General features: G+C 54.4%; 2 protein-coding genes across 6 annotated transcripts in view; one reads left to right on the forward strand and one right to left on the reverse strand.

Moving 5' to 3' along the window:
• Positions 1-1,179: 1,179 nt before the first annotated feature.
• Positions 1,180-8,605, reverse strand: ZNF408 (zinc finger protein 408). The gene is made up of 4 exons (XM_087746672.1): positions 8,480-8,605; positions 5,986-7,109; positions 5,633-5,910; positions 1,180-5,203 (listed from the first exon to the last, which is right to left on the reverse strand). Exons 1-4 carry the CDS (start codon positions 8,603-8,605, stop codon positions 3,288-3,290), a joined length of 3,444 nt encoding a protein of 1,147 aa, XP_087602798.1. The 3' UTR covers positions 1,180-3,287.
• ARHGAP1 (Rho GTPase activating protein 1) overlaps positions 6,267-12,746 on the forward strand; it is a 28,010-nt gene continuing 21,530 nt past the window's right edge. For 2 of the 5 annotated variants that reach the window (XM_087746150.1, XM_087746155.1), the window contains exons 1-3: positions 6,267-6,400; positions 11,534-11,717; positions 12,515-12,607. In XM_087746150.1, coding sequence (XP_087602276.1) covers positions 11,579-11,717; positions 12,515-12,607 — 232 coding nt within the window. In that variant the 5' untranslated portion in view covers positions 6,267-6,400; positions 11,534-11,578. The other 3 variants (XM_087746151.1, XM_087746152.1, XM_087746153.1) reach the window with 3 other exon arrangements.

A 12,746-nucleotide genomic window follows, 5' to 3' on the forward strand; every position in this document is an offset into this window, starting at 1 on the left:
ACTTCCATCCCTCTTCCATCTGTTCACCGTTCCTGTAAGCAACTTTTTGTTATTTAATTTTCTTTCTGTCTTCAGCCACCCCATGAGTAATGAATGCTATTTTCTTTCTTACAGTGAGAGAGTTAAGATTCATACTTTTACCCTCACAGAGTTATGGCTTTCAACACAGCTGGGAGTTGGAAGAAAGCCTTTGGCAATTGTTTGTTTCCTATGTAACTATTTTTCCAACTTCCAGGGAGCAGAGCATAGAGGGTTTGGCCTTGGCCTGTTTTCTTGGGCCTTTGTCTGCAGTATGACGGGTACAGTTTGCTGGTTCAATAGTTGGTGCATTTCTGAATATTTTCCTGAAGTGAGTTATACGGTTTGGTCACCAATCGTAACACTTTGGGTACAATGACAAAGGATGAATCCCCCATCCCCTCACACTGGGGTTCCCCTGTCCCTGAGGACAGGAGAGCCGCTGAGTGGGGAGGCCTTCAGGACCCAGAGAATCGTCCCCTTCCCTCGCAGCCTGCTGCCGCCTTTCTAGTCAAACACCTTGGTCAGGTTTCAGCCAGTTTACAAGTTGGCCGAAGGTTGAACCCTGGCCATGGTGTGAGGTTTAAGTGTAACACTTAAGTTTACGTGCATGCCTGATACCTGGTGAGGCCCTGCCAGCATGAAGGACCCCAACCATCCGACAGACCTGTGCACTTGTCACCCCAGAGCGTTGCAGCAGCACCCCGAAGCCCTGCTGAAGCCCTGCCAGCGTGGTGGAGCCCCACCAGCCTGGAGACCTGTGTGAATACTGCCTGAAGGTGTAAGGGTCACAGGTGTACAAGATCTCCAGCCAGACAGGTGATCCACGTGTCTGCTGCCCCGAAGCATAATGATTATAGGCATTATAACGCAGCATACTGTGTGACTGTTCCCCACGCCAGCCTACGGGACCAGGCAGGTATCCATCCTTTTCCTCGCTATCCTTCTTCCAGTAAGGCGTTTCTCACCAGGATCCTGCCAGCCACACCAAATGTAACGCACTGGTGCAACTGTTTGTTATGGATCCCAGTAAGAAAGACACTCAGAGCCCATAATGTATTAATTAAAATACCGTTTATTGGACATAACACAAGAAAGGGTATAGCATTAGATAATCCTGCACCCCTTCAGTTGCTTCAAACACCAAGTTGTACAACATTGGACAGATACCTAGTCAGGCCATGGCATGCTGCACAGATCTTCTCCATGTTGAAGTTCACCAGCATCGTGGTCTTCAGGGCTTTTATAGGATTTTCTTAGGAGTAAACAACTTTATTGATCATTTTGCTGTCCAGCAAAAGGTTGTTCACGTGAGAACATGCTGCTTCTAGGATAAAGACAAAGAGACGGTGGTGGCATCATCACCGGGTGCCCAGTGGGAGCCACCTATGGGCTCCTCAGTCAGGACTAGCCAACTAAGTTCATCCTGCAGCCAAATCATACATGCAGCACAGCACAGACGCCCCTACCTACTCACATCAACTGTTAGGTGAATAATGTTTCTGTGAGGATGTCCTAATTCATAATTGCTCCTACTTTTTCTCTCCTATTATCTCAGAATAAAGAAGGTAGTTACCGGTCAGCAGATTAAGCAATAGGGGCCTGGATTCTCCCCTTCCCTTCCCCCAGTTGCTCCCCCTTCTTTCCGGGTTGTGCTGTGACAGAGGACATATCCTTCAAACACACCGCACAAGCCCAGCTCCAACGTGAACGCTTTGCAGCTGTGTCAATATTTGAAAACTGCAAGAGTTAGGATAGGCACCAAAGGGAGAGCAGTAGGAAGCGCTGTGGCTTCAAACACAAGCCCCCCTCATACGCTTCTGCTCCCACTGGTCTGTCTCCAAGCGCTCAGGCCAAAGACTGAGCTCATCTGCTCCCTGACTTCAAAGAAAATAGCTGAAAACAAGGACACCCAAAGGTTTATTAGCTGAATTCATCTTCCATCCTCGCTTCACATCTGACTCTAGCACCTTGTCTGCAAACCGGTCGTAAAAGTTTATGGAAAAAGTTGAATGCAGAAACTACAAAGAGCAGCTTTTCAGATGGTCACATCATTACTGCATTCATAGCACCCCAAAAGGGAACTGTGCTACTGATGATTCCCCGGTGACACTATACCCTCCTCTTCTGCAGCGGGCATAAAAAGCCCAGAGAATTTAGGCCCCTAAACAAAACTTTTTTTGGGAAATGTAGATGTTAGGGAGGGGCAAGATGGGAGACCAAGAACAGCCACGACTGAGGATGCAGCAAATGAAAGCAGTGTTTGTGTAACATGTGAAAAGGGCGTGCAGGGTGGGCAAGTCTGAAAGACCTCTGTTAGGGCTGATATTGTTGGTCTCTTCCTATAAGGCCACGTTCACATGGCATTGGGAACTGTGCAGTTCCTTCCCGAAACAGGACCGATTTTCTTCAGCGTGCCTCCGAGCACTAAAGATGGAGCAGTGGGAATATTGGGGTGTAGCTGTGGACTGTTGGACCCATACCTGGAGAGGTGAGGAGCCTCTCAGCTGGGGCCAGTGAATAGTGCACTGTACAATGCTATTTGCACAGTGGGACACGAAGCTATCCCTTCATGCCCTCAGACAGACCATCCAGTCACCGTAAGGCCAGGAAGCCGACAGCAAGCAAAATGGGTGACAGTGCAGAAGGAACACTCGGCGCTAGCTCCGAGGCAGGACTTTGCTTTTGCTAATTGTGAAAAATGCTCTTCAAAAAAACCCACAACAGAGACACCTTGTAAACACTTGGGAAGCTGCTTCCCAGCCATGTCTGGCATCAGCATCACCTTCAAATGATCAGAAGTGTTGCTGAGCTCCAAGAGGAAAAGCCCAGGAAAGTGCCTGAATAGCAACAATTAATTAGAGAAAGAAAAACTTGAAAGGAAGGCGTTGTTCAAAGCCACTGCTTTGAGACTTTTCCCGCCTTCCCCACGGTGCACTGTCACCCACTGACAGTGTAACAGAGGCAGAGCAGAAGCACTGCTCATTAACACTGTAGGTGTCTTCTCTAAGAAGCTATTCCCATCAACAGCCAGTGCCTTCCCTGCACCAGGCCGGAGTGTGGCACGTGTAGGCTCATGGCTCAAAGCAGAACCTACTGAAAAGACCCAGGTCTACACAGGCAGTTACCTCCAAGACTGCTAATTCTGCATGGGGCTGAGCCACAGGGCCTCGTTGCCACAGAGAGACAAGAGAGCTAGTTTTTTTTGTTGTTTTTTTACTCCATTTTAATAAGTACAGAAGAAGATCAGCCAGGGCAGGCTGGGATAGTCAGGTCCCAGTCTCAACCTCCACCACTTCTGCCACTGCTCCAAAGCCCACCCCCTCCTGGATGATGACCACATCACTTGGTGAGCCCTCGTCCCGCACTATAATGCATTTGTCCTCATGCTCAGGGGTGGTGATTTCAAGGATGTCCTTTGCTGATGGCAAATGCCCAGCGGGCCTCCCATGTGCCCCAGGATCTGGGGGGCTGCCTCGAGACTGGTAAGTAGCAATGCAGTGACCACTGGCTGTGATCAGCAGCTCAGCCTCATTTCCTGGCCCCGGCACCTCCACCGTGAGCAAGGTGGGCTCCGCCGCAACCTCCTCCTGGTGGCCCTTCCTCTGATGCCTTTTCCTTGATGCCTGGGCTAGGTCCACATCAAGCGAGGCCACTGCAGTGGTGAGTTCCTCAGGGTCCTTTTCCGCCCTGTGGGTGAGCACATGGCGCGCAAGGCTCTGGGAAAGGGTGTAGCCCATGCCACAGAGCTCGCATTTGTAGGGCTTGTCAGCCAGGTGGGATTTCTGATGGCGCCGCAGCTTTGTGGCCAGGGTGTAGGACTTGCCGCACTGCTCGCAGCGGAAAGGGCGCTCACCTGTGTGCAAGCGCTCATGGGCACGCAGCGTGTGGGGGTCCCGCAGCGCCTTGCCGCACACGGTGCACAGGTGGGCCTCACCCGTGTGGGAGATGAGATGGCGCCGCAGCTCTGGCAGCTTGGGGAAGGCGTCGCCGCAGAAGCGGCACTTGTAGGGCTTCTCGCCCGTGTGCAGCCGGAGGTGCTCGCGCAGGTTGCTCTGCTGTCGGAAGTCCTTGCCGCAGTAGGGACAGGTGTAAGGGCGCTCCCCCGTGTGCAGGCGCATGTGGTTGCGCAAGGAGCCGGGGTTGGCCAGGTGGCGTCCACATATGGTGCACTGGCATCCCTTGGGACCAGCCTGGCCAGTCCCGGTGGCCAGATGGATCTTCCTGTGAATGCGGAGAGAGGGCCGGCGCGCAAAGGCCTTGCCACACTGCTCGCAGGAGAAGGGGCGCTGGCCGGTGTGCAGGACCTGGTGCTCCTGCAAGTCTCGCTTGGTGCGGTAAGCCTTGTCGCACTGGGTGCACTGGAAAGGCCGCACACCCTGGTGGGCCAACACGTGGGCCTTGAAGCTCTCCTCTGAACTATAGCTCTTGCCACACTCCGTGCACAGGAAGGGCTTGTGGCCAGCATGGACAAAGCAGTGCTTCTTGAGGTGGCAGAGCTGCAGGAAGGCTTTACCACACTCCCCGCAGCGGTACCTGCGCTTGATCATCTCCTTCTGGGACAGAGCTTTTGGTGGGGGGCCTGGGCTGCCAGAACGACCCTCCATCACCTCCGTATACTCCTCCTGCTCCTCAGGCCCCTCCAATGGGCCCTCTTCCCCATGCTCTGGGGATGCCACTCTGGAGTCTTTGGAAGCTTTGCTCTCTTTCTCACAAGTCTCCGCAGTCTCTCCTTCAGAAGGACTGGGCTGCTGGGATTCCTGCCCAGCTGACCTGCCATTACAGTCCTGCAGGCGCTTCTGGAGCTGGCTGGCCAGAGCACGCACCTTGCGTGGCTTGCCAACCAAGCGAGTGCCGGGTCGAAACCCGTTTGAGGGCAACAGATCCAGGTCTCCTGGACGTGCCTCTTCATGCCCCATCTCCACTTTTTCTGCTGCAGATCCGGGATCCACACCCTCATCCAGTTCTTCCTTGTACCGGCCATTGGCCTGAATGGTTGAGATGATAGTCTCGAGGTGCTGATTCTCAGTCCTCAGCACCTTGGCTTGCCATGGCTCATGTTCCGAAGTTGTGCTTTCCTCTTCTTGCAGCCTGTGGGGATGTTTGGCGGCCGGCCTGCTAACCTCAGGAGGGACATCCAGGACTGTGGTTTCATCAGCTACCACCTCGGAGACATCGAGATCCCCTGCACAAACACAAAAGCATGGTGGGTGAATTATCGCTGGCTGTTGTTATATGACACGATTGCTGCTGGATCAGAAGAATACAGATGACGCTCTGCCATCCAGTAACCTAGGTCTGGCATGGAAACCATTACTTTTCTGACTTTTTCTTTTAAACTGGGGAGACGTGGGGGAATCGCAGTTCTCACCACAGACAGCACCCGCGCAGCGTTTCTGGTATTTCACAGGCAGTATTTCTGGGAGGTACCACCACGGGCGGCACAGCCCGGGGCGGCAGGCTCCCTTCCCGGCTGCAGCTCTCAAAGGCGAGGCACGGCCGGGGCGGCGGTGCCGGCGGGGCAGCGCAGGGCCGCTGGGGGCAGCCGGGGGCCCCGGGGCCCGGCCGCTCCTCTCACCCAGGCTGGGACGCGCGTCCCCGGCGCGGCACCTACCTGCTCGGGGCTCCGCCGCCGTCCCGCCGGGAGCGGCCCCGTCCCCCGCCACCGCCGCCTCCGCCGGCCGCCCCCTCGGCCCGGCCTCCCGCGGCGCCGCTATCCCCTCGCCTCCGTCCGGCCGCCGCTCCTCCGCCGCGGCCCCGCGGGGCTCCTCGGGCCAGTAGAGCAGCTCGGCGCCCGCCGCGATGGGCCGCCGCGCCCGCAGCTGCAGCCGGCCGCCCGCCCAGCCCAGCGCCACGTTGGCCTCCGCCTCCTTCGGGCTCCGCTGCACCAGGCTGCAAGGCACGGGCCACAGCGTCGGCCGCGGGCACGGCCGTCCGCCCGCCCGCCCCGCCGCCCCCGGTACTCACCTCCTCCACCCCGGCCCCGCCGCCTCCTCCCGGGCGCCGCCGGGCCGCCCCAGGAGCGCCCCGGCCGGCAGGGCCCGGCCCACGCACCACACGCCCGTGCCCCGCGCCCGGGACAGCGACGGCCCCAGCGCCAGCCCGGGCGGCAGGCTCCGCAGCGCCGGGCAGGCGGCGCCGGGCGGCTCCTCGGGGCCCGGCCCGCCGCCGCCCGCGGGGGACGGGCCGGGGCCGGGGCCGGGGCCGGGGCCGGGGCGCTCCATGCCGGCGGAACGGTGCGAGGGGGCGGCGGGCGCGCCCGGACGGCGTCCGGCGGCGGGCGGCGCGGCGTTCCCCCGGCGACGGGCCGCGCTTCCGGCGGGCGGCGGATGCCGGCGGGGGGTTGGCAGGCGGGCGGGCCGGGCGGCGGCCGCGGCAGCAGGTACCGGCGGCGGGCGGAGCGTGGTGTGGTGCCCGGGGAGCGCGGCCGGGGCCCTTCGTGCAGCAGCGGGGCCCGGGGCGTGCGGCGGGGGCACGGCGGCCTGTCCTGGCGCCGCCGGGGCGGGGCAGGGGGCCGGCGGCGGGGCTGAGGCTGAGCGGGCGGGCCGGGGCTGGGCCCGGAGCCCCGACGCCCCTGCCCGAGTGCTGCCAAGCCCGGGCGCGGTGGCGGGAAACGCCGAGCCCGGGTCCTCGCTGTCCGCCCCGCCGGAGGCCGCGGCGGGAAGAGCCCGGTAAAGCGCGTTGCGGCGGGGGTCGCCGTCGCGGCACCTGGGCGGGGAGAACAAGGGCTCGGAGGCCGCGGAGCCGCAGTCACTCGTTGGTGTTGGCGGTGTGGCCGAGGGCTGGCGCCGGGGCCGGGGCCGGGGCCGGGGCCGGGTCGGGAGCTGCCCCGTCCTGGCTCGTCCCGGCCCCAGCGGCGGGCGCTGGCCGGTGGCTGCAGGAGGCGGTGTAGGGCCGCGGCGGTGGCGGTGGGGGTGACTCGCCTTCCCGTTTGGGGCCTGACAGCAGGGGCTGCTAAGTGTCCCTCCGTTACGCAGTTGGCATGTACTGTGGGAGCTTGGGGTTTTCTTGTAACGGCGTAAATAGCAAATCTTTGAGGCTCTTCTGGTTTGAATCTCGAAGTGGGCTCCGGGAGGTGACAGGAGCTCAGCCTAAAGGGAACGGGAGGGAATCAGATGTATGGCGGGGAGGAGGAGGAGAGGTGCAGACGCCGTAGGGCCGTGGGTGCCCCTGCTCCCTCACGTGCTCCGTGCGTGACGCGTGGCTCCTGCACGGCGCCGATAGCAGCCTCTGTACTTTGTGCAAGAGCTCCCAGAGAGGAAGCCGAGCTCCGCGCAAGAGCAAACACTTTCAGACCCTGCAGAGAAGCACTAAGAGGAGGTCAGTTGCTAGCTGGGGTGGATTTCCAGTGGGCACGGAGGTGGCCTTCAGCAAAGGGTTTGAGATGACTGGGGAGGGAAGGCTGCTCATTTAAAAAGCTGTTACAATAATGAAGGGCCAAAGAGTTTCCCCAGGCAGTGGTGTGTCTGTCCTGAGTTGGTTGGTCACGGTGCGCCTGACAAAGCCCGTCTGGCTCTTGACCCTTCGATTCTTTCAGGGTAGTAATGCTCTCGATGGTATCGTCAGTCTTGATGTGAGGGAAGACTAGGGCTGAAGTTTCTCAGTGAGTCTCAGTCCTGGGGTTCATTCACGCGAATGAGGACCTTGAAGATCTTCTTCTGAGTAATTGCTTCCTTTTTATTGCAACGTGCTTGATATTAAGACTGTAGCAAAGTGCAGGGACTTGATTGATGTGTACAGAAAAACAGACTCTTGTGCAAACAAAACGAAACTGGGAGGAGGTGCAGACGGCAGCAGAGTCAGAAAAATAATAGTCATCTCAGAATTGAGATTCCTTTGGGTATGACCATTGCTTGTTAATCGGGCAGGGAAGAAGAGGCCACTTGGCTTTTGTAATTCTTTTTTGTGTGTAAGTACAGGTCCAGGGTGTGGTAATACATGCATGGACATATTTTGATGTGTAGATTTGCTTCTGAATTAATAGTACATCTGGAAGAAAAACAGGAAAAGGAAACTGCTGAGTAGATGCAGCTTAGAAATAAATGATGGAAAAGCAGTGAAACTGGAATTGCAGAAAAAAATAGTCTGCATGAACAGCAGCTACCAAGACTTCATAGAGACAAGTGAACTGTCTTCCCTGGGTAAATTCTGGTGGGATCTTGTATAAAGAGTCTTCAGCTCAGACTTTGTGTGAAAATTGTATTTTAAAGGGCTGAGGTTTCTCTCCTTCAGCAGAACATGCTGTTCTACAGCACAGATGTCTGTTATCAAGAAAGTGAATTTTTATTAGACAGCAAGTTTCAGGTAGGTGCAGAAAACATATGTAACGCTTGGAAAAATGGGAACAGTTGGCTCTTTAGAGTCTGGTAGTAAGCTTCTGATGTCAAGTGTGATTCTTTAGTTTTTAAATGCTTGACTAGGCTTTTTTACTTTTTAAATCTAGGTACGTCATTTTTCTTACCTTATGATTCGCTATACAAGGTGTATCACTTGCATCTTGCCATGATGTTTGTCTAAAACAAGTGGGGTTCTTAAATTGTGTACTACCTGGGGAGATGCTGTTTTTTGACAACCATTTCACCCTCATACTGATACAGTTTGGGCTTTCTGTTCAATGACAGGTCCTGCTTATGGGTCATTTTTGAGTACACAGAGAAAAATCTCATGCAGCTGCACTGTCAGGTAGTAAAGTGTATACCCTTATACTAAGATCCCCGAGTAGTTTCTTACGTGCTAACTCCAGGTCTCTCCTTCTCAGTGCCTGCTAGTTCCCAGGCATTTAGAGGATTATATGTCTCTAAACTGTTCTAGGGTTACCTGATGTGAGACTCCGGGCTTTTGTCTTTTGCACTGTTGGGAAAGGGCTGGGGAAGATTCTGCAAAAGCCTTCTAGAGCTCTGTGGGAACTACAGTCTGGTTCACAAGACGGACCTGAAATCTAAGAGGTCTTCTGCTCTGGATCCTCCTTCTGTTAACATTTCTGCCATGGAGCACTAACCTAGAGTCAAGGAATGGAGCTGCCTGCCTGGCTGTGAAAAGCACATGGAGGCATCTGGGGAGTCTGGTCTGCCTTTCCAAGGGGTTAAGGAGGGTTTTGGCAAAACCACTATCCACTGGGCTCTTTCCAGTGTGGAACTGTAAGGATCCTAACGACTTCCTTCTTCCACATGGTGCCACCCTAGGATTAATTTTGTGCCTAAGGGGAAATCCCCCAGTGCTGTCTAATAATCAGCTCTCCTGCCTCTGATCAAGCGCTGCAAGTTGACTGTGAAGCCAAGTCGTGATCTGTGTAGGGACAAGTGAGGATGCTTGGTGTCTTGCTGGCCCTATGGCAGTACCATCACTGCTCTTGGGAAGATTTGGATTTGGTCCCTACGTGCTTCAGGACCTCACTTTGGGGACACTGCTGCTACTGGGCATCCCCAAGAATCTCCCATGAAAGGCATCTCAGTGGATGGCAGCAGTTGAAGTAGGTCCTCTGTTCCCACCCGGGGCGGGAAAGTCCCTGGGAGCTGGGAATGCTGAGGGGCTGCCCTGGGGGGCTGTGGATGCTTCCTCAGTGTGGGCTGTTCGGTTGTGGGGCTGCTGAGCTGCAGTGGGGAATGCTTTAAGCACACTGACTCATAGGAGTTGGTGCCTGGTGTTGCCATAGAAATTGGATCATCTGCTAGGGGTGGGGAGTCCTTGTCCCTTGGCTCCCCTGCTGCATGGTTCCAGCATGAGCTCACGGTGAAAGGGAACCTGATTTTTTGCTCCTTGTCCGTTCGAGATCAGAGGAGGTCAGACAGCTCTCGTGGCCCTCACCGGAGGGCAGGGAATAATTTTGCTTGGGTTTCTGCTTGGCTGCAGTGGTCAGACCCTGTGTGTTTGCTGTGTTGTCTTGGTGATCCGCTGCCCATATATGTCTTGCTCTTTTGTATTTTGGGAAACTTATGTAATTTGCTGAGCAATAGCTTCCAGCCCTTTGGGAGCTCCAGAGAGGTGAAAACTGTTTGTAAACTGGTGAGTAGCAGAGAAGGGAGGACAGGAAGTCGTGAGCGTGGAGCGATCCAGAGGGAGGGGACAAACACTGAATATCCAATTTCCTGCACTCTCAAAATGCATCCCCAAGCCTGGTCACGAGTGTTGTCCCAAGCATGGACGTGACGCCTTCTGATGCTCAGCCTCTCACAGTTTTTGTCTTCTGTGCTCACATCCGAGTAACTGCTTCATCATCTTCTCTGGATAAATATATGCATTCAGGCTCCAGGGATGGAAGATGCAAAACACTGTTGCCCCTCTCCATTCTGCTAAAGGAAATAACTTTACTGTGAATATAATCTTTCCACACAAAGGTGTTGTGCCTCCTCAGATAATCTTTGAACCCTTTGCTCTCCTCGTAATGCAAAACAAGCAGAAGCCTGTCTGAGAAACAGCATTACAGAGAGTCTTCCTGATGCAAGGTGTCATTTTGTTTTGCTACAGTTCCTCTTGGCTTGCTGCCTATTGTCCGTGTGGTCTGTGTGAGCAATCCAGATCTACGTACTTGTCCTTTTCCATGTTTCCTTGCTTATTTCCAGGACATTGGCATTAGAGGGTAACAGCTGTTTCCTAGGGGCTTATCCCTAAGAACTGGTACCCTTAGGAGATGCTGTATGCTGAGCTAGCTCAGCCCTGGGTTTGACATATCTTCTGCTCCAGGTGGGAGTGAGAAGTATTTGCAAGCAACAGCAAACACACTGAGCTGTCTGTTTCTTGGACTCTCTTAATTCCTTGGTCTCCTTAGTATTATGGCATGCTCAGTGAAAAATATTCATTCTAGCAATATGGCTTTAAGTTAAAGAGATGATTCCTTACTGCTTGCCATCATGTAGGAGAAGGGATTTGCTGGGTGATGCTGAAAGGAGATGAAGGTTGTATGTGTATTTTTCTCCCTGTCTTACTAGGTCAGCCTACGAAATCCTGTTTTAAGAAGCTGTTCACGTCTGTGTTCAGATCCCAGCACACTGAAGCACCCACTTCAGTGTTGTTGAGAGCTTTGTCCCTCCCTTATGGGGAGAAGGGGGGATGATTCCTGGGAAAGCTTCCAGCACTGGGCCAACTGTGGAAACAGCTGGGCTTTGTGCCAGCCCCTCGGAGGGAGGGGGAGCTCAGAGCTGGTACAGTGAGTGTATCAGGCAGGGGCTGGCGTAGCCTGTCGCCTTCCTGAGTGTCTTGCTTCTGCTCCTGTTTCAGGGGAGAAACTACTGTGGACAGAGCTGTGATCAAGCAGAGACTCACTGAGAGGGTTGGTAGAGGCTCCTGTTGGCCTTCTGATAGCAGTTGGCACGAAAGAATCTGACATGTCTGACATATGTCGGTGCTTGTGGCTTGGAGGAGGAGGAGGAGTTCCTGCCTGTGTTAAGGGGGGAGGGGAAGTATGATCTCTGGATAAGTAAAGATAAGGGAGGATTTGAGGAAAATCAGTGAGAAGAGGAAGAGCCTCTATGGAGAGGTAAATTTGTGATCTCTGTGTCTCACCTAGCAATCTCTGCAGTTCTTGTTCTAGACGCTGCCAAATAAACTGCGGTATTTGGGGACCATGGCTACAGACCCACTCTCAGAGCTTCAGGATGACCTGAACTTGGATGATACCAACGAGTCCCTCAGCCAGCTCAAACTGGCCTCCATAGATGATAAGAACTGGCCAGCAGATGAAGCCCCTGCTTTTCCCAAATCAGGTAAGTATCCTGCTTGTTTGGGGTCTGGGTTTTGGCCAAAAAGGAATTGCTTGTCCTGCAGCATTATGGTCATATCTACATATACAGAGAGCCCCAGCTCCATTTGAAAGCTTTATAGACACATTAATCTTGCACCACACCCAAGTGAATTAGCCCTGCCATTGAACAGGGCTAAAAAGCTCAGAGCCAGCTGATGTAAATATACTCTTAGTCCTGTGGCTGACTGCACTTTGGTGCTGACAGTACAGACAAGCTGTAAGTCCTTGAATATCCTCTGTTATGGTCTGTTGCAGGATAGTTTGGCCTTCCTGAGTGGAAGGGTCTTGAACTTCCATGTGGGAAGTGGGGCTGGAGATCCAACTTGTTGCTCTGAAATCCTGTGCTATGGACTGCTGCCCAAAGAGGTCAGGGAAATTAGCTCACGAGCACATAGGATGGGCATCCATCAAGCAACCATGTTAAGATCCTCCTGCTCTAAAAAGCCATGATGGTGCCCTTGGCACTTGGGTTTTGGTCTTTGTGAATGTTTGTGACACATCTGAACAGTAGTTTTTGAGAGGGTGTACAGTCTGAGGGACACGTGTGGACCTCACAGGATTGACAGGTCTATTCTGAAGTTATTCCTGCCCTTGCCCACTCAGAAGGTCAAAGGTGGGCTTCTGAGGTGGACAGGTGCATACGTTAGTCCCTCCCATGTTGAAGAACCATTTTTTCTCATCCCTCTATCTCTTTTTTACCCCTTGCCAAGGTGCTCCAGATCCCTTCTTCTAATTGCTTGTTCCTTGTGTTTTGTGCAGAGGACTCCAAAGGCTCCCCTGAGCCCGTCACTCACCTGCGGTGGGATGATCCCTACTATGATATCGCCAGGCACCACATTGTGGAAGTAGCAGGTAGTGGTCTTTCTGTTTTCCCCTTTGATGTCTTTGCAGCTGGGCTGAGGAACGGTCTTTCTAATGGGGTTATGGGGGCATCTGCTATATGCCAGGCCCAAGTGGCCATGACAGCTGGCATCGTAAAGAGAAGGAGCAC

The sequence above is a fragment of the Nipponia nippon genome, unplaced genomic scaffold, assembly GCF_047370975.1.
Source record: "Nipponia nippon isolate SJK-2023a ecotype South Korea unplaced genomic scaffold, ASM4737097v1 scaffold_10, whole genome shotgun sequence".
Lineage (NCBI taxonomy): Eukaryota > Metazoa > Chordata > Aves > Pelecaniformes > Threskiornithidae > Nipponia > Nipponia nippon.